Source organism: Mus caroli, chromosome 4, assembly GCF_900094665.2.
Source record: "Mus caroli chromosome 4, CAROLI_EIJ_v1.1, whole genome shotgun sequence".
In the NCBI taxonomy this organism is placed as follows: Eukaryota; Metazoa; Chordata; class Mammalia; order Rodentia; family Muridae; genus Mus; species Mus caroli.
Window position 1 is genome coordinate 77,535,922 of NC_034573.1, and position 22,287 is coordinate 77,558,208.

The window sequence follows — 22,287 nt, forward strand, 5'->3', positions numbered from 1 at the left end:
TGAAAAGTTTAAGAGAGGAATTAGCCTTGACTTTTAACAGAGGACTTTGTTATTCAAAGAGTCTTTAATTGTGGGTCTGTGGGAGAAAGGGAGAGATTATTTGGTTCATTGCTTAGACTTTACTGAAGTAGGTACCTACTTTATGGAGCTGACAAGACCCAGAGATTTGACAGTTTGTTTTTGAAAGTGGTTACTTTCAGTCCTAGAAATTTCTCATCAGATTGTGGTACGTTGGCCATGGAAACATATCATTTTTAAACCAGAAATTGTAGTTGTTTCTTCTGGTCACTCCATTAGTGGTTGAAATTGATTGTCAGAACAAGTGTCCTCACAGGGTGCAAAGATTTATTTTGAGCTCTAGGCTCACTACAGAGAGAATTCATTCCCATATGGTTATGACCTATGGAGTTTGGAGGCCTCAAAAAACATTTTAGGGGCTAAGAAATCAGCTTGGTTGGTGAAAGTGCTTACTATAAGCATGAGATATAAAACTGATGCCTAGCACCCAGGTAAATGCAAGGCATAGTGGTGCTCATATGGAATCCCGGGGACAAAATCCCTGGAGCTCTATGGCTCTAGGTAGTATTACCTAAATCTGTGAACCTTAGGTCTTAGTGAGACTGTTTTAAAATGAGGCAGAGGACTTCTGGAGAATGACACTCAAAGTTTCCCTCTGGCCTCTATATGTAAATGTACATGCACACACAGGAACCTGCACATGGACAAATGCAGCCCATACTTTTTTGAGACCTGAGAATCATATATTAGTTTCATAATGTGAAAAAAGAATGGCAAAATAAAAATGACACATGTCAATTTATCTTCAAAGATACAGTAATCATCTTAACTCATATAGATAGGACAATTAACAAGGAATACGACTGCATTTACTGTTCAATATTTTGATGTGATTTAAAGTAAGGGCCCTGAAAATAAAATTGTTTGGGGTCTTCAAGTTCTCCAAATATCTGCTTGTTTGTTGCACCTATATTATTCTGTATTTGTTTTTAGGGTGCTAGCCAGCAGTTGGACATATGAGAACCCCAGGCTTAATGCCTTCTTTCAGTTCTGCTCCATTTTGTTCCTGGGCGCTGGTTCACAGTAGCATGGCTCCTTTTGACCTTGCTCAGCACAGGCACCAAGCCTTTTCCATGAGGACTTTCACTCTGGAGAGGGGGCTCACAGTACTAAAATAATAAATGAATACATTTAAATTCGTGGACAAAATGTAAGTTATTAGATAAGAGACAATGTATCCAATTGCTGCCAGCTTACATGCTTAACAGTAAGAGGATTCTTTCCTAGTAGTTAACTGAATTTAGACTTGTTTCTACCCGGATACATGTTTTCAACTAGTAACAATGTTTGAGACTTTCCCACAAAATTTCATGAATATGAAGCATAACTTTATTATAATCAAAATGTTGCTCAAAATATAATTCTCCAAAATAATTAAAAAGCAGAGTACCAAATGGCTACATATATACTAATGTTTAAAACTGCCTTATTCACAATAGCTGAAAGGTGGAAACCACCCAAATGTCCATCCATAGGTAATGGATCGAAAAAAAAATGCAGCATATGCTCACAACGGCATAGCATCCAGCCTTTAAGCTGAAGTCTTTTGCACGCTGTTGAGGGACTCGGCAATAGATTCCCTGATAGCCGGACAGGCAGAGGGGCCATGGCTGTATAATAAAGTTGGCACATTTCCAAGATGGGGGACTTCCTCCTCACCTCCCTGACCCAGCGGCTTAAAACAATGACTTGATAGTATTTGTTTATTTCCTTGTCTAGTCAGTAGTACCCTCCCATTCCCCTACTCTCCACCCCGGACAGTGGATCATTTAGGTTCCACAAGTTCAAGGTCAGACCTAGATGTATTTACTACAAAGTTGTAGACAAATCAGCCTCATTGTTCAAATAGACCAACCCTAAATTTGGGGAGTAAGATACCCTCAAAGAACCTTTAAGGTCATTGACCTCAAGGAGAGAGTGAGTTCAGCTTCCAGATGAGACCCCTGCTTGCCTTGCTGTGTGTGTATTTATTTCCTTAACCCCAATAAAAGCTTATTTATTTATTTATTTATTAAGACTGCTTCTGTGTACTACTGTTTGCTATTTGAGCTTTTTGCCGCCTTTGATCTTTTTAGTTGGCAGAGAAATTGAACCCAATCAAGACCCTTAGTTGGTAACACTATGACAATAAATAGATGTTGAAATATTACTCTGAATGAAATACTTGGTGCTCAGTTCAGAAGAGAGGCTTAGAAGGGGTAGGGATCCCACAGGATGTTGAAAGTAGAATTTTGAAATCTGATTTCTTGTTAGGTGAGAACATAAGCAGCTGTGTTGCTAACCACTGATAAGTGGGTGTGGCTGTACATCGTGAGGAAAGGAAGACATTCCGGAAGGAAGAAATGGAACCCTCAGAGGTCAGAAGTAAGGGCTCTGTGGTAAAAGGTAGGGCCAGGAAACTGACAGCTTATTTTGGTTGGAACCTAGACTATCTCAGTTTTGGGGTCAGATAGTATGCTTGGCATTAGTTTGAACACTTTGGAATTTATTTTAATGACGGCAATAAGACAGCACTGACAAAACCAAGCAGCAAAGTGCTCAGCCCAGTTCACTCAGTTTGCACAGTGGGGTGAAACCAGGAAAGAGGTTGTTATACTAATCTGTGAGAATAAATGAACCAGGGTAGAGCCAGCTCAAATGGATGAAGGAGTGATGAGAGAGGGGGGGATTTTTATGCAAAAAGAGACAGATGTGTGGGGTGAATGGAAGGACTCATAACTGATTCTGACTCCCATAGTTTGATGACTGAAGAACGGAAGGTTTCCTTCTTATGTAATGAATGGATGAGGGGCAGTATAGATTTCTTCTCAGAGGGCAATAATGCTGAAGGGTGGCCTTTGTCTCTCTTCCCGTGTTTCTAAATTCCTGCATTAAAAGTTTGGATAAGGGTTCTCAGGAACACAGGCTACACAGGCTACACAGGCTACAGCTCATTGCTGTTTCCCTAGGTGCCAGGGTGGGAGGATACCAATGTGGGAGCTCCGCCCTCTCATGGGATAAGTGAGAGGGGTTATGGGAGGGGATGACCAAGATTGGGGTCAGAGATCAGGATGTAAAGTGAATAAAAGCAAACAAAGAGACAAACAAGGATTGTCAGTAAAGAACTCTGGCAATGAACAGCAGCCCTACAAACAAGAGTAACAAAGCCATTCTAATTAAAAATAGTCAAATAGCCAGGCATGGTGGCCTAGGCCTGCAATCCCGACTCTTGGGAGTCTGAAGCCAGAAGTTGGTAAGTTTGAAACTACATTCTGAGACTTTATCTCAAGCCAAACAAACAAACATTTGATAGCAATAACAAACTCAGAAATTGAAACACACAAAACTCAAAGGACTTAAAGAAATAATTCTAAGAAGATAGGCAAATGTCCAAACACATTCAGGGATATTCAGTGCCACTGGTCAAAGGGAACAAACAAACAAACAAACAAACAAACAAGTCAAAGCCACACACATAATAAGCAGTGGCTTGGGTGTTAAGAGAATAAAAACCATAACCCAAACAAAACCAAATATACATATTGGCATGGTTGGAGAGAAATTGGAGCCCTAATACACCCCTGATGGGAACAGAAAGTGTACAAGTATAAAAACCTCAGGGGGTCTTTACAATTAATTAACCACCGGATGATCTAGAGATTTCACTCATAGAGAATTAACCATGGAGTTTCCAAGAGAATCCTACACCCAAATGTTATAGCAGTTTTATCCATGATAGGTAAAAGATGGAAATAATGTAAGCATATACTGACTGATGAAAAGATAAGGAAAAATGTGGTTTATCCACATAATAGAGTCTTATCCATCTACAAAACTACAATAGGCTAGAGAATCGGCTCTTCAGTTAAGAACATTTGTTGGTCTTGCAGACTTCCTAGGATGGTTCACAACCACCAATATCTCCATTACAGGAGGGTGTCTAACATCTTCTTCTGACTTTTGTGGGCACCAGGCACACTCGTGGTATACATACATACATACATACATACATACATACATACAGGCAAGTAAACACACACAAATAAATCTTTTTTTAAAAAATAATAAAGTATTGATATATACTACAACATGGGTGAATTCTGAAAATATATAAAAGCAGACATAAAAGCTTACATAGACTCCATTCTTAAATGTTTAGAATAAAAATGTACAGAAATAGATAGAAGTTGGTGATTTATGGGGTTAGTGGGAGGAAGAATGTGAAATGACTTAATGGGCATGGAGGTTCTGACCTGAGATGATAAAAATGTTCCGGAACTAGACTGTGGGGATGGTTACTAACATACTACTACTTCACTGATAGTTGAGATAATTTAAAATGTTATGTGATAAACTTTATGTTTAGTGTATATTGCCATTATAGAAGTCTTCTAAAAGTATTTGCCTAGGCAAAGATACAGATTCAAGATATGGGAGACTCTATCTATCTATCCATCTTGTATCTATTATCCTATGTATATTCATATTACTTCTATCATCTATCACCTATCAATTGATCGATTGAGATATTGCATCAAACACACTAGAAATCATAATAGAAAATATTGCATTGCTTTTCCAAAGACTCTAGGGTTAAATGAAGAAATAAGCGATGACCAGTAGGAGGCACTCACATGTATTTCAGGCCATACCAATGAATTCCCAGTGTTAAACCCAGTAAAATACCATGTATTCTTGTAATGCAATGCTTTGTTTCAGGTAACTGTTGAGATGAAAGGCATTGTGTTTTGAATTAAATGGATTTAAACTCTAGCTTCTCTAATATAGTATCAGACATGACGTGTCATGAACTTTACAGTGACCTCTGAAGTCTCAGCTTCTAGTACAATGCAGATGACATCTAATTTAACATAAGTGAATTTAATTTGAAAACTATTACTGGACTCAGCAAATGTTAGATGTTCAACACGATAGCTCTTTGTAAGACAAGTTTATATGCACTTTTCCTTTTTTGTTTCTATGGGTACCTATGTATGTGGAGACCTGAGGTCCTGTGTCTCCTTCAATCACTCCCCATCTCAGTTTTTGAGACAGAAACTCTTAATGATCTTGGAGCCTGCAGATTTGGCTAGACTGGCTGACCAGCAAGTCACAGGATCTGGTCTCTGTTTCTTAAATTCTGGGATTACAGGTCTGCCAACATCATGGCAGCTGGCTTTGGAAAACACATGTGGGCTCTGAGGGATTGAACTCATGCTTTCACAGCAAGCACTGTGCCATCATGGTCCCTAGCCCTACATGCACTGGAAACAAGTAATTCTCTAATACACTTTGCAATGTGGGAAGGATGACCAGAGGCAGTCTTCGGGCATGCTGACTTAGTACTGGCAAAAATGGTTTGAAAATGGTAACTTCACGGTGGGACTCTCAATCCCTACTTCAAATCTCTTCCAAGAATTCTGTAAACTTTTCCCAGAAAACAAAACAAACAACCCCCCAAAACCAGCAACAACAAAAGAGGTAATTCTATCTTTCTGTGAAAGTCGGCTCAGCGTGCACGCACGCGTTCACTAAGTTTAGCACTCTGGAGGAAGTGTCTTAAGGACAAAGAAAGGTTATTGCGTTTTTGAAGTTTATAGCAAAGCAAGTGAGAAAAGGCCAGAGACTAAAAAAGTGAGTCAGTCTCATTTCTTTCATCAGACTCCGTTGCTGACTTTAGTTCGGTCCAAGGACACCAAGCCGTTGGGTCTTGTAGGACAAAGTTGCTCTGATATCCAGCCAAGGGATAAAGAAATTGACATAAAGACTCAAAGGAAACCATGACTCTTGCAAAACAAAAGACAAAGGGTGTAGGAAGGATCATAATTCAAGTGGGAAACCTGCTCGATAGTCCCAGCTCAGCACAAGGCTTTCCGCCTCTCCTTGACTTCAGTCGGTTAGATGTCAGCCGCACGTAAGGCAGCGTTGCCAAGGGGTGTGAAGAAAACACTTAACTCTAAAACCTATTCCCTGATCCTCAAGGAGCTTACAACAGCGTTGGAGAGATTAGCGGGGTAACTAACACTTGAGGGCGGTCAATGAAACGTGAAAAACGAGTTGGCAGAAGCCTTGGAGGAGGAAAGAATTCACAGTTCAGGATCACTGGGGGCTGGGGGCTTGTCAGGAAGGCTTTAAGGCGAGGGATGTAAAGTAGGCCCTCGGCGGAGCTAGGGCTTTAGGAGGGCGGGAAAGCCAGGCACTTCGGACTCGGGACAGTGGAGGCGCCAGCAAAGAACTTGCTGGTCGAGCCTCCGCCGGCCCGGCGCGCATGCGCAGTTCAGTTCAGCCGCCCGCGCTCGGAGCTGGGCCCGCGGCAAGCCCACTAGGAACCGCGAGCGCGGGACCAGGCGGGAAAAGCTCCGCGCATGCGTAGGACGGCAGGCCAGGCTCCCCAGGATGGGGAAGGGAAGGTGGAGTTTTCAAGCGGGAACTTGACCCGTTAGGCGCCGCGGCCATGGCGGCGCGCTCGCCGTCTTCCTCGCCGCCTCCGCCCCCGGTGCGGCGCTCCAGCCGGCGGCCCCTGCGCGTCGGGCGCGGAGCCGAAGTGCACGCTGTGCGCAGCGAGGCCTCGGGTCTGGCGGGCGCCGCGAGGGAGGTCGTCGCGGATAAAAGCGACTTACTTTGGAGGGGCGAAGAAGGGTCAGGGGGACGGCGAGGGTCGGGGCGGGCCGGGGCTGCTGTCGCTCCAGTCGCCAGCGCGCCCGCGGGGTCCTGGTGGCCAGAGGTCCTCTCCTCGGAGGAGGCGAAGGCGACGCGATCGCAGCTGCTGGAGGAAGAGCTGAGCAGCCTAAAGGAGGAGCTGGCCCTGTGTCAGGTATCAGGACTGGCCGCCGGCCTTCCTGTCCACGGCCCCGGCCGGGGGCAGCGCCGCCCATCACCGCCGCCCGAGCCCATGCTCGCGGCCCGGGGCATCTAGTGAACCCTCCCGGGACGCGCCCTCCAGGCTCTTGCGCCCTGCCTCTGTCCACTATCTGGGCTGCAGGCTCTGTCCCGCTGCAGACCCGGGTTTCGATATTAATAGGATGCTCTCCAGAGGCTCCTTCCTCAAAGCCCAAGTTCCTGGTGCTGTCTAGTGGTACCCAGTGCCCACGAGTGGAGTGCATTCGTGAATTGAAATAAACAGGACCGTGTCAGAAAAATAAAATCCACTGATGGAAGTTACCCGTTTTTAAACTTCAGACCCACACTTAACCCTTGTTCTTACCTTGTTAAACTTAAGTTCCAAACACAATCACAGTTTTTAGAAAGCCCTGGGACCGGGACCACACACTTAGGATGCTACGTATTCATTTATTAACTTCCAGTGATCCCATAGTGAAGTACTTTGATGTGAGCGTGCCAGAGGAAAGCAGTTGTTAGAGCAGTCATCTCACATTACTTCCCAGGTTAGTTTGAGGGTTTGCGGATGGTGAGCTTGCCTGTCCTTCGGTGCAGAGTATTTAATTAATTAATTAATTAATTAATTGGTTTTTGCCTTCTCACCACCATCTCCTTAGATTTGGCTCTAACCACATATAGGGTTAGGAAATAAAACTGTTGAGAGTTCATTCAGTTAATTACGGGTCTTTAAGGAAAAAAAATCACTGTATTTAAGAGACACTAATTAGGAACCGCCAACACCAGAGACAGCATCAAGAGCAGCATTTTCACGTTAGATTAGTAAAACCTTGAAACTCTCTTACGGTTCTGTTGGGTTCTCTTGCTCCGTTTTATAGGTCTTTTCTGTAAAGACAAGAGAATCTTGTGTAACTTGGATATATCTTTGGTTAAGCAGATCGGGGAGCAATGATCGGACTGCACCCCTTTCAGTTACTCATTTTCTATTGGCTGGCAAAACAGCAAAAGGATGTCTACAGGTCAGGGATGAACTAAGGCATTTTGTCCTCTGTAAACCTCACCCTTGGGGAATTTAAAGATGTGTGCTCATGCTAAAGGCTTTGTTAAAGTAACAATCAATGGCCCTGCCCACATTTTCTATACTGTCTCTCTACTCTCATATTTATAACCTTAAAGATGAAATGTCCAGTATGGTAGTGGCCTTGGGGATTTTGAGCACTCCTGGACTAGGAAATGACTGCAATACTTGAGGCAGATGTAAGAAATAGAAATGGTCCTGATTAGCTTAGAATGGCAATTCTTGAAATTTGATAATATTAGGAGATGATCAGAGACATTTCAGTAATAGATTCCAAGAAAGGAGGTTGGCAGTATCAAGATTATAGCCAAATCAGTTTCTTGCTCTTAGGGAGACTAAGGGGAAATAATTAAACTAGTTGTAGCATAACAAAGTTAAACCTTTAGATTTTTCATGTGAATTTTACTTATTATTCACCCATAAATCACAGAACCTGAGAATATATAATATCAATATATTGTTAGTGCAACCTAAAGTAAAAAAAAATTCATTTTATATTTCAACTTACATGGAACACATATACAGGTATGGAGCACTTGTATAGGTCTATGTAGTTGCAGAGAGATTACTTACCATAACAGAATGTCATCAACTCTCCCAAGTTTCTTTAAAAATATTACTGAGGTTCAAATAATATTTATGCGCTGTAAGGGTCAAACATGCAGCTTTGAAAAAAGAGCTTTGCTACTGAGTGTATTACCATGAGTAGTGCTTGATTTATGTTTGTTTCTTTTTTTGATATTTATTTGATTATCTATTATCAGTGAAGAGGTTTGGGTGATTCCATGTATCATTCTTGGAAAGTCACATGGTGGAAGACAAATGTTTCTCTTCATGTGAGCCCCTGATTGTGTTATCTCGTTAAGCAGTTTTGCATGTGGCCCCAGGTTAGGAAGGAAATTTCATGAAGGAAAGGGTGCTTAGATGGAGTGAAAAGCTGTCTATTGTGTTTACAGAGGGGAGGAGTAGCTTCTAAATGTAGCAAGGAATTTTCATGATGTTTTTATCCCGTATTTCTTTTCTTTAGAGATTATTCTAGTCTCTTCTTTGTTGCTATGCCATCTTTCAAGACTAAATACTTTTTGTGACAAAATGCAGGAGAGTATGTGCTTATGCACAGCCTCACCATTTGTAGACAAGTAGATGAAACAAGAAGATGTTGGATTTACAGTGTGTGTGTGTGTGTGTGTGTGTGTGTGTGTGTGTGTGTTGTAGCAGCCAGCAGCCAAACAACATTTACTAACCATAAACCAGTTTCGGATGAGAATCATTTAGGGCTTTTAAGTGACAGACATGTATGGTCATTACCAAATTCTCATTGAAAGTATATGATATTGGGAATCAGAATATTTGATCAGAGAACTAGTAAGTACCGTTTGTTTGCTATGTCGAAGCCTTGTCCAGATAAAACCAAATAAAAACCAGAAAAACTTGAGAGCGCATTTTGTAGTTCTGTTCCTCACGGAGTTAGAAGCTATGTCTAATAGAGTAATGTTTGGTCCAATGCCTGTTATGGGCAGTCAGTCCCAGCCCACTGCGATAGAAGCATCCCTAGGCTGGTGTTCCTGGATTGTACAGGGAAGCATGCTGAGCAAGCAAGTAAGCAGCACTCCTAGGCAACTTCTGCCTCAGTTCCTGCCCCCAGGTCCCCGCCCTGCTTGTATTCCTGCCTTGTTTACTTTTAGCAATTGACTATGGTCATACATACAAGCCAAATAAATCATCCACTCCCCAAAGTTGCTTTTGGTTATGATGTCTTTACCACAGCAATAGAAAGCAAACTAGGATAGCTGGCAAGATGACTTAGTGGGCAAGAGTGCTGCTTGACTCCCAGATCCAGAAGTGGAAGAAGAGAAGCAACTCCCAAAAGTTGTTCCTGCCTTGCTTTTCACACACACAGTGGCAAGAGCATCCCCATTCATATTCTCTGTCTCTCTCTGTCTCTGTCTCTGTCTCTGTCTCTGTCTCTCTCTCTCTCTCTCTCTCTCTCTCTCTCTCTCTCTCTCTCTCTTAATATAACACATTCAGTCCAATTTATGCTGACCATATATATTCTGGTGTGAGCCTGTCCTCTAGGGCATGGTTGACTTTCAGGGGCCACATGCTTCAAGAAAACTGACTTTCCTCCCCAAGAAGCCATCAACTGTCTATAGCTTCTCAAGAAGGGGTGTTTTTCCCCTGGTAAGGAGATCTTATTGGAAGATACTGCAGAGTAAATGGGGTAGGAAAGTGAGGCAGAAAGGGTAGTCAGTTCTTCCATGGGGTTTTGTGGTCCAGGGAACTGGAAGACAGAGCAGTAGGTGAAGAGCAGGTTTCTCTTAGAGTAAGTGGACATTGATTTTGGTATTTTCAGCAAATCCACCACAAACTATGGGTGGGGTGGCTGCACTATCAACATTAGAGTGTAGGCTATCAGTGTAAGGAATTTTTAAATTAATGCTTTCCTACCACACTTTTAAAAGTTTTTAAAAAGTTACTTTTCATGTGAAACCATACTTTTCAGATGGTTTTAAGCCACCATGTGGGTTCTGGGCATTGAGCTTCTGTCCTCTAGAAGAGCACCAAGTGCTCTTATCCACTTTGCCATTGTTCCAGCCTCTTCTTGCTATACTTTAAAAGGACTGATTGGTATAATTATAGATATCATGGTATAATAGGTTTTTCATATTTAAATTTAACATAATATAATATCTCTTATGAATACAAACCAATGCACTGAAAATACTTTTTATTTCCTCAAGGCTGACAAGGAATTTGTCTGGTCTCTGTGGCGGCGTCTTCAGGCAACAAGCCCAGATCTCACTCAAACTGTCAGTTTGGTTGTGGAAAGGTGAGCTTTTAAATTATTACTCTTTTTCATGAGTGTTGGGTTTGTAGGATTTGTTTATCGTAAGTATAAAGTTTAAAACTATCAACGCCCCCAAAAGATTGATTTATTTCTAAGTGACTGTCAAGCACAATCACATGATTGTAATTACTAGATTTATAACAAGAACTGCACTTGCTGTATAGCTGTGGATGAGCCTGTAATCCCAGTCCGCTGGGGATCTGACTCATACTCTGAAAGATGAGTAGGTAGCTGGTAAGAGAAATTATGGCTTAGTCTCTGCTAAAGAGAATGTAGAAGGGATGTCGTATTTTTGGGAGACCTTCCTGTTGTCTGGCTGTGTACTTGACAGGCTGCCTTGAAAGAGAACTCCCTAAGCGGACTCAGTTCTCCTCATTACGTAACTGCAGAGAGTACTTGAAAACCTGAGATGACTTTGCCAGAGTAGAGGAAGTTGAGGAATAAGTTGAAAGTTTTCATTTATTCTTCAATATTGCCCTGTAGGGATGCTCAGTCATTTAACTGTAGATTATGGTGCCTCTCCGTGGTCATTAGAAACACCGGAGTGGTGCTGGTACCCCTCATCACACATTTAGTATGCAGTGGTCCCCTGACAGTTAGCACAGTGATTAACACACTTGCTTTCCTATTAAATGGATTTCATTATGTTTCCTAAATGGGAAGCTAAACATATGGATATCTTTTCATCCCCTTGTTTTTTTTTTTTTTTTTTTTCCTGGAATCAAGCTCCTCTAACCTGTGTATCCTTTTTTTATGACTTCAGCTGTGTTCTTGTTTGGAGTCTCTAGCCCTGGGGTCATTCTAATATTGTATGTTATTTTTCATGTTAAGATCTGTAATGCATGCTGGTTTATGCCTAATTTTACCATCCTTTATTACTGTAGACCCCTACAATATTGTAATTGGCTCTTCTTCATGTGGCTGTGTGTCCAGTTTATCACTCACACTTCCCTTTTGATGACCAGAGTTATGTCTTTTGTTTAAGCTCCCAGGTTGCTTCTTCAGTATACTGAGATTAAATATTTCCCATTTCTATTTTTAATGTGAAGCCGTGTAAGCCTTCTTGAAAAGTCTTGGCTGTTGAATTGATATTTTTGTGATCTTACTCCTTATTCTTCTTAATATTTTTCCAACTTAAAAAGCTATCCTTAATTTTTACTTGCTTTTTGGTTGAGCAGAAGTAAATAGTGAAATATCACTAGGCTATTTTCTCATCCTTCATAATTTCCATTTATACTTTTAAAATATAACTATTTGTATTTGTAGAAAATATATGTATATATATTATAAATAAATAAATACATATTGGAGGTACATACTCAAACTCAAAAGCTTTTGGTTGTTAAGATGTCTAATAATATTTTTGGAGGATAATATTTGCCTTATAGCTATGATTTTCAAAACATGGTGGATATAATTTATGTATAATTATTAAGATTTGTCTAGAGGAACAGAACTAATAAAATGAATATGTATTTTTACAGGATTGATTAGACTGGTTTATACAATGTAAGCAGGGTAATCCAACAATGTTTACACACTAGAAAGGCCGAGAACCTGGTAGCAGCTCAGTCAATGAGGCTGGATGCGTTGGCATCACAGGGTGATGCTGAAGGCCTTTGGCAAGCCAAAGAAGCTACCTTCCCGGATCACTGTGAAACTGCAGGAGCAATCGCAGCCACAGAGTAGATACACTGATCAGCAAGGAGTAGAGATGCTCAGACAAAGGCAGCCGTTCCTGTGGACCCCTTTATGTGTAGGAGGTACTGTGTAGTCTGGGGGAGATTTTCTCTACTGACTTACTTCGTACTGGAAATACCCTTAAGGTCTTTCCCCAGAGGCTTGCCTCTTAGCTAATTCCAGATGGAGTCAGGTTGAAAACTGTGATGACTAGTCTGGATTATCAACTTGGTTGGATCTGGATCTGGGCATTCTTTGAGGTATTTTTGGATCAGATTATTTTCAGTAGGAAGACTGACCCTAAGGTGGCATCTTTTGGTGAAATCCCAGATAAAAGGACATGGAGGAAGAAGAGCTTTGCTTTTGCCTATGTAACATTCACTCTTGTTGGCACATTCATTGACCTTGTTGCTGCTACAGCTGATTCCTTTGCTTTTTGGGTTTCAAACATGGACTGAAAATCAGAAACTCTGTAGGAATCCTCCAGGCCTTAAATACCATATTGGGAATGCTGAGGATACATGAACTGAGAAGCAACTTGTTTCTCAGCTTCTATGGTATGAAATAGATGGTGTCAGACAATTCTGGCCATATCGTATAAACCAGCCTAATAAGTTCTCATTTAATATGAATATATCCTATCATTTCTGTTTCTCTAGAGAATCCTGAATAATACAACTGTGGGGATTTGAATAAGTTTGGCCCCCATAGATTCATGTGTCTGAATGCTTGACAATAGGGAGTGGTACTATTAGGAGGTGTGACCTTGTTGAAGGAAGTGTGTCATTGTGGGGGGTTCACTTTGAGGTCATATATGCTCAGGCTACACCCAGTGTGGCACACAGGCTCCTTTTGTTGCCTGTGGATCAGGATGTAGAACTCTCAGCTCTATCTCCAGCACCATGTCTGCCTGGACACTGCCTTGCTTCCCACTGTGATGGATAAGTAAGCCAGCCCCAATGAAATGTTTTCCTTTATAAGAGGTGCTAGATCCTGGTGTCTCTTCACAGCAATGGAAACACTAGGACAACAACTAAGACTAAGATCACTCAACATATACTTGAAAAATAATTTAAAAACATTTTATTAGATATTTTCTTCATTTACATTTCAAATGCTATCCTGAAAGTCCCCTATACCCTCCCCCTGTCCTGCTCCCCTACCCACCCATTCCCACTTCTTCGCCTTGGCGTTCCCCTGTACTGGGGCATATAAAGTTTGCAAGACCAAGGGGCCTCTTTTCCCAATGATGGCCGACTAGACCATCTTCTGCTACATATGCAGCTAGAGACACAAGCTCCGGGGTACTGGTTAGTTCATGTTGTTGTTCCACCTATAGGGTTGCAGACCCCTTCAGAGACTTGGGTACTTGAAAAAAAATTTTTAAATGCTATTCTTATTGAGAGACATACACAGTGCACCAAATCTCTAGGGTTGGATCCAAGGATCTTTTTAAAAATAGACTTTTTAGATATTTTGATGTTGTAGTTCATAGATCCTGCTATGAAATGTTTTAAATTTTCAGTTGATTTTTAAAATTGGAAACCTGTTAGTACAGTTTCTAATGTTATGTCTATGTAAATATTTTCTAGAGAGTCAGGAAGTGTATTTACATTCATTTACAAGTGCAAACTCTGTCACTCAACCTGAGTCTTTCAAAAAGGGATGTTCTAAATGTTAAAGGCAAATAGAATACAGAACGTTAATCTATTATTTGACTCCAACTAATTATCATTAGTTATACAAATTATGCTCTGCTTAGGAATAACCTTATGTACACTTAGTTTTGCTTAGACAGGGTTCACCACTGCCCTGGAATTTATAGTTGTCATTCTTTGTGCTTTTTCTTATAAAGTATTATTACTGAGTGTGGTTGGGCTCTAGGTTGGATGTTACCAGTTTCTTGGTTGCTTATTGAAATAATTGAATAAGTTCTCACACAGATTTGCAAAACAAACAAGATACTTTTATTTGTAGCTAAATGACAGTGTAATTTATAGAGAGGTGTGCTGCCAAGGCCTGCAGAAGGCCCCACCAGGAAGAACACTCTCGGGAGTCCAGTGGAATTTAGAGGAACACAGTGAGGGAACGTTGTTTTTTTTTTAATGACATATTAAGTCATATATTCATTTTTTCCACCATGTCTGTCCCTTCCCATATACCTCTCATCATATGCATGCCCAACTATTCATCGGCAGGCATAAGATGGTAAATAAGGAATTGTGTGTAAAAGTTCACTTGAACAAAACAGTTTGCCTTACACCCCCAGTCCAGTTAAGGTCAAATTTTCCATCTGTTTGTACTTGATTCATTGGGAATACTCTAGCAAAGAGACTGTCTAAATGAGACTCTTATTAGGTATATTGGTTGGAGTTTTGTCTGTGTTGTATTATTGTCCCGAGATGGAAGCACAGGTAGCCCAGATGCAGGGAGAAGTCTGAGGAGCTTCTGGCATTGTTAGACGAATTGCTTGGTGAGGGGCATGTGTGTGTGCACACTAAATGCAAATTAAAGTATGCTGCCAAGGACACGAGAAGAACCAGGAGTGAGCGCCTGATTTCCACTTCTTTCAGTAACAGGTCAACAATCTAGAAGTGCTCAACTCTGACCCTGACCACTGGTAACATATTTGGCAAGCTGGCCAGGAAGTGAGCAAAAACATTCTTTTCTATCATACTACTCAAAATTCTCCTTACTACTTTCTAGTCTTTTTCATTCTAAACTCTAGGGTTCAGAGTCCCTGGCCTTTGCACAATATAAACTCCTCCTAATTGTATCATACTTATGAAACATCTATGGATTGTCCCATTCCCATTTCCTACCCAAAGTCTGTGGAAACTGGCATTTTCCTCAGGTGAAGACACTTCTTGGCGTGCCAAGACTGGATTATAATAATTATAGTAAGGCATGACTTCTAAGTATGCATGTAGCTCCCATGGCCCCTTTAACTTGTCACTCAGACAATGACCCTGCCTTAGTCAGCAGCTTCTTTCACAAGAGGATAACTGGAAGGAGATCAACGGGAGGATGCCAAAAGCCACTGCTTCTACCCAGGGGCACCATAGCTAGAAAGCTGACATAGGTTATGGGGGAACTCAGCCCTAAGTCTAAGGAAACAAACGTGATATTGCACTATGTCATCTGGGCTTAGATTAAAGGCATTCATTGTCTTGAGAAGGGATTCCATATTTCCCTGGGAAAATATGTCCTATTGTTCCATCTTCAGGGGAAATCCTTCTGGAAGTCCCAGGCCAAAAGTTCTCCATTTTCTCTCTTCCTCTCCATTCCCCTTTTTCTCTTTATTGAAAATTATCATGGGAAACTACCCTTGCTGTTCTGCCTGATTCTCGTGTAAGGTATTGCCTCAATCATTAATAAAAGTTTGTGGTATCATATTGTATTTTAACACAGCCTGACTCTAATAAAAATTGAGGTAAAAGGAGAGTTGGTTTTCTAAATGGCCATAGCTATATTTAACACTATCATTCAGTTAAATGTTTCTTGCAAAAACACAGAAAAATGAGCTGATGTTCCATTTGTGAAGGCACGCATAGTCCTGTGACAAGACACCTCCATTTACTAAGGAACTAGGGAAGTCCAACAGAAGTGAACACCTTTGACCCTAATATTGTAGGTGATATAATCCCAAGAGATATATCTACATGTCTTTGAGTGGAAACCCCTCAGTATATCCCATAATGGTTCATCATCTCATATAGCTATGGAAGTTACCAGATTGCATCTGGAGCCTATAGCTGTAATTTTGTGATATATGCTTAAAATTAGATACATTATGGGAACAGACATGTGCAGTAGGAATTGCTATATGACCTAATAATCAATTAGGACAAAGAAGCACTTTCAATATGCCCCTTAATATCCAGACTTCAGGAAAGGAAGCCTTCAACAATAGCTAGGGCCCCTGAGGACATTCCCTCCTGTGGCTCACTGTCAATCAATCTGTACTATCAGTTTTCTCTAAATAGCACACAGGGACTACACCTGATGTCCTTCCATGTGCTGATGAGGCATCCTTAACATCTCAGACTAAGCCAATAGAAAGCATCTGCATCTAGACACCAACCCACAAGGAATAAAGTGCATGAGTCACCAAAGATCTTCTGAGAGTGCCTTATTCAGCTGTAACACTCCACAGAAGCGTTTTCTCTCCCTAGGCTTTCACTGCTAGACCTCATCCAGGCCCAACCGGCTGGGTGCATAAGCCTGACAGCCACCACTTTCTTCCCAGTGACTAGGACCTCAGCCCATAGCTGCCTGCTGCATCTTGCTACCTGCCACCAACTCTGGGGCAGCTGCAACCTAGGAAGAGACCCAGCAGCCCACCTTATTTTGGCTTCCCCTCAGAAAGCTTAAACTCTTTGGCCTCTCCAGCCAGGTCAGAACCTCGTGGATCCCCAGAGACAGCACCTGGCATGCAGACTGGCAGCTGCTGGGAATTGAACCTGGGTCCTCTGAAAGAGCAGCCAGTGTTTGTAACCACTGAGACATCTCTCCAGCCTCTTGAGGAGCTTTTAATACTGCCATGTCGAGAGGTCATCACTTGTTGTTTGTTGTTTTAAATTGTTCAATCTTAGATGATTTTTGATTCAGCAGTCCATGACCTAAGCACTTAGACCAAAAGCTACAGACAATTGTAATGATGAGTTGTACTGGCTGAGGATGTGACTAGTGGTAGAATGATTGCTTAGCATGTAGAGGGTCGTAGATATAATACTCAGTACTGCCAACACCACACATCCATGCACGTGCATGCGCGCGCGTGTGCACACACACACACACACACACACACCAGACCCTACATACACTTCTACAAGAAGGTTCCAATTTGTGCTACATTCTGGATATAACATACTTTCAAACTTTTGTTATTTTGCACATCTGAAAGATAAATAAGTATCTTGGAATAGTGACTTGCATTTCTTTTTCTTTATGCATTAGGTTTGGGATCTATGTTATGCCTTCTGCTGTGGATTTTCCCTTACATCTTCTGTACTCATTGCCTTTGGCATTTCTAATTCATGTCCTGTGGAGCCTTTCAAACCTAGTATGTTGTGTGTAGAGCTTAACTGGGGTCCTTTTGGAGTTACTTTACTGCCTAACTTTCTCACTGCCACAGATAGGCCATTTTCTTCCTTCCCTCTGAATTTCACATCTTGAGGGTAATCTTTGATACTTTTTAGCCTCTTTTCTAACAGAAAATCAATTCCCAAGTTCAGTCCCTTTTTCCTTTGCAGTGTCACTCAAACCTAGTAGTGCTTCTTTGTCCTTGACTTCTAAATCCTTCATCTTGGCTCTGACTGTCTCAGCTGTGAACATCACACTGATTTCTTTTAAAATTAGTCTGGTTTGCACCTTCACTTTGAAACAAAGTAAGACTGTAAGACAATAAATGGGGGAACACTGTGAAATTCAGACTAGAAGTTGCTAGTAGAAAATATGAGATTAATTAATGGAGGTTTGGAGGAAATGCATAGCTGTTTGCTTAAGTGCCTAGGAGACACTAAGTGTTGCAAAGAGACCAACTTTGGGGGCTGTGATAAGTATACACATGGCCATATAGTAAACAGTGTTGACAATTATAACTGAATGTCACTTGTCAGTCATTGTTTAGTGAGAGAAAGAAAATTCTGCATTTAGCCATTAATGCTGACAGAGGGAAGGCATTTATAGAAATGGAAAATTTGCAATGGAGTTTGATGAACATTATGGAAAGGATATTCATATTATTATGATTTTTTGATTTCCAGAGAGAGACATACACTAGTCTTAAAATTCATTTTAAAGTTGGAATTTCATTATATCATTGAAAACCAACTTTTGATTTTCATCATCATCATCATCATAGTATACAAACACCAAGTATTATATATGTTATGCTTTTCTTGTGTGTTTGTAGAAAGTAGAATTCCTTATTGACTGTAGGTTGTACTAGTTAGTTCTTATTGTTAACTTGATACAACTGAGAGTTATCTGGGAATAACTAACTTCAGTGAAGGAATTGCCAAGATCAGCCAGGCCTATGGCTGTGTCTGTGAGAGATTATCTTTACTGGTTATTGATCTGGGAGGATCTAGTCCCTAGCCCACCTAAGGTGGCACCATACTTAGGTAGTGGGTCTGAGTTTACAAGAAAGATAGCTGAGCATGAGCCAGTCAGTATCATTCCTTCATGGTTCTGCATCAGTTCTTGATTGAATTCATAGCTTGCTTTTCTTCAGGGATGAACTGTGACCTGGAAGTGAAAGAAACCTTTTTTTTTTCCCTTAAGTTGCTTTTGTGCATGGTGTTTATCACAGAAAGGAAACTAGAACATAGGTATTTGAAGTCTTTTTTTTTTTTAATTTTAAAAGAAATGATTGCTGCAAAGCTCAATTTAGATAATGACATTTTTCATTAGGTCTGTAGTCTGTCTAATGAATGAATAATCCTCTGTGTCCTTTGACTGAACACTTGTTGCCCGTGGATCACCAAAGAGTCCTCACCCCAGGCAGCGTTTCTTCTGCCACCTATCAAAGACCATGTGGAGCTGGGGCAAGAGTTAGTGGTGACTGGAACCTCTGGTGAGGGAAGGTCCTGTGAAGGAATGTCAGCAGCCACTGCCACAGGCCTAGCTACAATGTGTTCTCTTTAGTCCTTTGCTCTGATGACATGCTCCAGGGGACTACCACACAACAGTTATCTTAGTATGTGTTTTAAAAACTTGATAGTTGGTGTATTTTAAGGTAGTTGTTGAATAGGTATCATATACAACCATGATAGTTTAATCTTGGTTTTCAGCATGGTTGGATCTGAGGAATCAACTAAGAGATACTCCCATGGATAGGTCTGTAAGGATATTTCCTGGAAAGATTTAACTGGGGCAAGGGAAACCCTCTTCCAGAGTTGGCAGCACCCGCCATTGACAACTTACATATAAGTGGGCTGAGAGGACTTATTTCCGTGTTCACTGTTCTGTTCTATGGTCTGTGGGTCTGTGCTTATGCCAGTAACATACTATTTTGATAACTACAGCTTTGTGGCTGAATTAACAAACAGGACATGTGACCTCTCTAGCTTTGTTTTTCTTACCCAAGAATGCTGTTTTGTGTATGAACCTTTTAGGTTACATTTTATTTTTAAAGTTAAAAATTCTATTGCCACTCTTGTCAAGGTCGATATTGAAACTGTAGCTTTCTTTGGGTAGTATGTATGTTTAAAAAAAAACAAGCATTCTTCTGGTGCCATGATAATGAGTTCAGTTTCCACCTTTTATTATATTCCTTCAGTTTGTTCTTCAGTGTTCTCAGGTTTTCTGCTTCATCTTCATGGTTACGCTTATTGCTAAGGGTTTATATTCTTTCTTTTTTCCTTTTTTTATTGGATATTTTCTTTATTTAAATTTCAAATGCTTTCCCCTTTCCAGGTCTCGCCTTTAGAAACCCCTTATCCCATCCGCCTCCCTCTGCCTCTATGAGGGTGCTTCCCCACCTACCCACCCACTCCTGCCTTCCTGCCCTGGCATTCCCCTACACTGGATCGAACACCCCACTCTTTATATTCTTTTTAGTTCTGGTATTCAGCAGGTTGGCTTGCAGAGCAGAGCTCATAGAATGTAATACATTATAAGGGAACTCTTGTAGCTATCCTACTATGATCAATGGCTGTGTTCAACTGAGAACCTGGTATCAAGTCCATGAGGATGCCTCTGCAGTGTCAATTGACACTTAAGGCTTAGGCATTCCTGCGGGTTCCTGGTGGTCAGCTCCTAGGGGAGGCTGAGTAAGCTGCAGTCTTTGTAGAGCATGCAGCAGTAGTAGGAGTGCTGCTCACCTCATCATCGGGCAGCAGAGGCTACTTTTTCCTTGGACCTCCTTATATCTAGGCCCCCTTGGAACCCGTCTTCCTCTTAAGCCTTCCTGGAAACTCACTCATAGACTTGGCCAAGAGTCTCTCGGTCATTCTAGCTCCCATTAAGTTGACCCAGTCAAGATTATCCATTTCAGTAATAATATAAATGAGGTTGCTTACAATTCTTTCTTAGAGATTATGATGATAAACTACAGACACCTGATATATAGGGATTCTTTTTTTCTTCTGAAGCTTTATTGATTCATTTATTCATTTTTTAAAAAGGAGACTGGGGTTTTCTCTAAGTAAACATATTCCATCTGCAAATAGAATATTCCACTTACTTTCATTTTATTTGAACATACTTATTTCTTTTCCTGCCTAAATGCTCTGGCTATGGATATCAGTAATCTATTAAACAGAAGTAGCAAGCTTGTATCTTTGTATTATTCTAGATCTTACAGGAAAGCTTTCTGTATTTTTTTTTTCATTTATTTGTTAGCTATGATGTTATATGAGCTTTATAATGTAGAACAGTGGTTCCTGATTTTCCTACTGTTGTGATCCTCATGTTGTGGTGACCCCCAACCATAATTTTTTTTTCTTTGCTACTTCTTATTCTGTAATTTTGCTACTGTTGTAAACCATAATGTAAATTTCTGTGTTTTCTGATAGTCTCAGATGGCCCTGTGCCATGATTGTTCCCTCCTAGAAGGGTTCTCAACCTATAGATTGACAACTGCCCACAAAGAAGAACTTTCCCCTTACATTCATTTTTTTCTCTGCAGATTTTTTTTAATAATGAAAAAGCCATCTTGTACTGTACTTTTTAGTGTGTTGGGATGCCCCTTCATTCTTTAATATAATGTATCATATGTATTGATCTACATGTGTTGCACTATTCTTATCCTGAGGGTAGACATCATATGTATGTAACCCTTATAACATGCTGTTGAACCTAACTAAGAATTGGTTGATAGATTTTTGTTTCTGTGTGTAGTATTTTTTTGGCCTGGTTTTGTTATCAGGGCAGGTTAAATAAGTTTGAAACTATTCTTTACTTATTTTTGGAAGAATTTGAGAAAGATCAGTATCAACTATTCTTAAATCGTTGTTATGGATAAAGCTTTTTTCTTGGACTTGTGGGAGTTTTGGTTGGTAATTTAATTTCTTTCTATAACTATTCATATCCCATATTTCTTCATGACTCAATTTTGGCAGGCTAAATTCAATAAGGATTTATCTAAATTTTCTAGGTTATCAAATTTGATGATAGATAACTTCACCATAGCTCCTTGTCATCCTTTGGTTGTTTGAGATATAAATTGTTTCTCCTGTCATTTTTGATTTACTATATAGTTCTTTTCTGTATGTGCACTAATTTTCTGTGTGTACATTAATTAATTAGCAAGCTTCCATCCTTATCCTGTTTTGCTTTTTTCCCCTTTAGTTTTAATGTTCGGGTTTGGTGTTTTAGTTTTTAACTTGAGTTCTTCTTTGACTAACTTTGGTTGTTCAGGGCTGTGTCCTTTGCTTCTCTCATGTTTTCGACCTTTCCACTTTTCCTTTACTTTCAGTTCTACTCTCATTCCACTGTGATCAGAATATATTCTTATATTTATTAAGAGTTTTTCTTTGTTCTAATAGATGTTCTACACTGTAGATATTTTGTTTTTGTGAGATGAGTATATACTCTGTTGCAGTTGGATAGCAGGTTTGGGATATTTCTTTTGGGTCATGTTATTAACCTGTTAAATTTCTATGTTGTTACTATTATTGAAAGTGAAACATTGGCATCTTCTATTTTTTTCTTTTTCCATTTTCTGTTTTCTTTTTAGGAACCTGTCAATACTGTTTTATTGATGCAGTGGTAGGCCCATGAGCATTCACAATTTTATTCTAATGATGAGTTGACCCTTTATCCTTTCGTAACCACCTAT

General features: G+C 40.5%; 1 protein-coding gene across 1 annotated transcript in view; it reads left to right on the forward strand.

Moving 5' to 3' along the window:
- Positions 1–6,442: 6,442 nt before the first annotated feature.
- Cntln (centlein) overlaps positions 6,443–22,287 on the forward strand; it is a 236,149-nt gene continuing 220,304 nt past the window's right edge. Inside the window, exons 1-2 of the mRNA XM_021161204.2 lie at positions 6,443–6,871; positions 10,714–10,802. Coding sequence (XP_021016863.1) covers positions 6,512–6,871; positions 10,714–10,802 — 449 coding nt within the window. The 5' untranslated portion in view covers positions 6,443–6,511. The remainder of the gene's footprint in view (positions 6,872–10,713; positions 10,803–22,287) is intronic.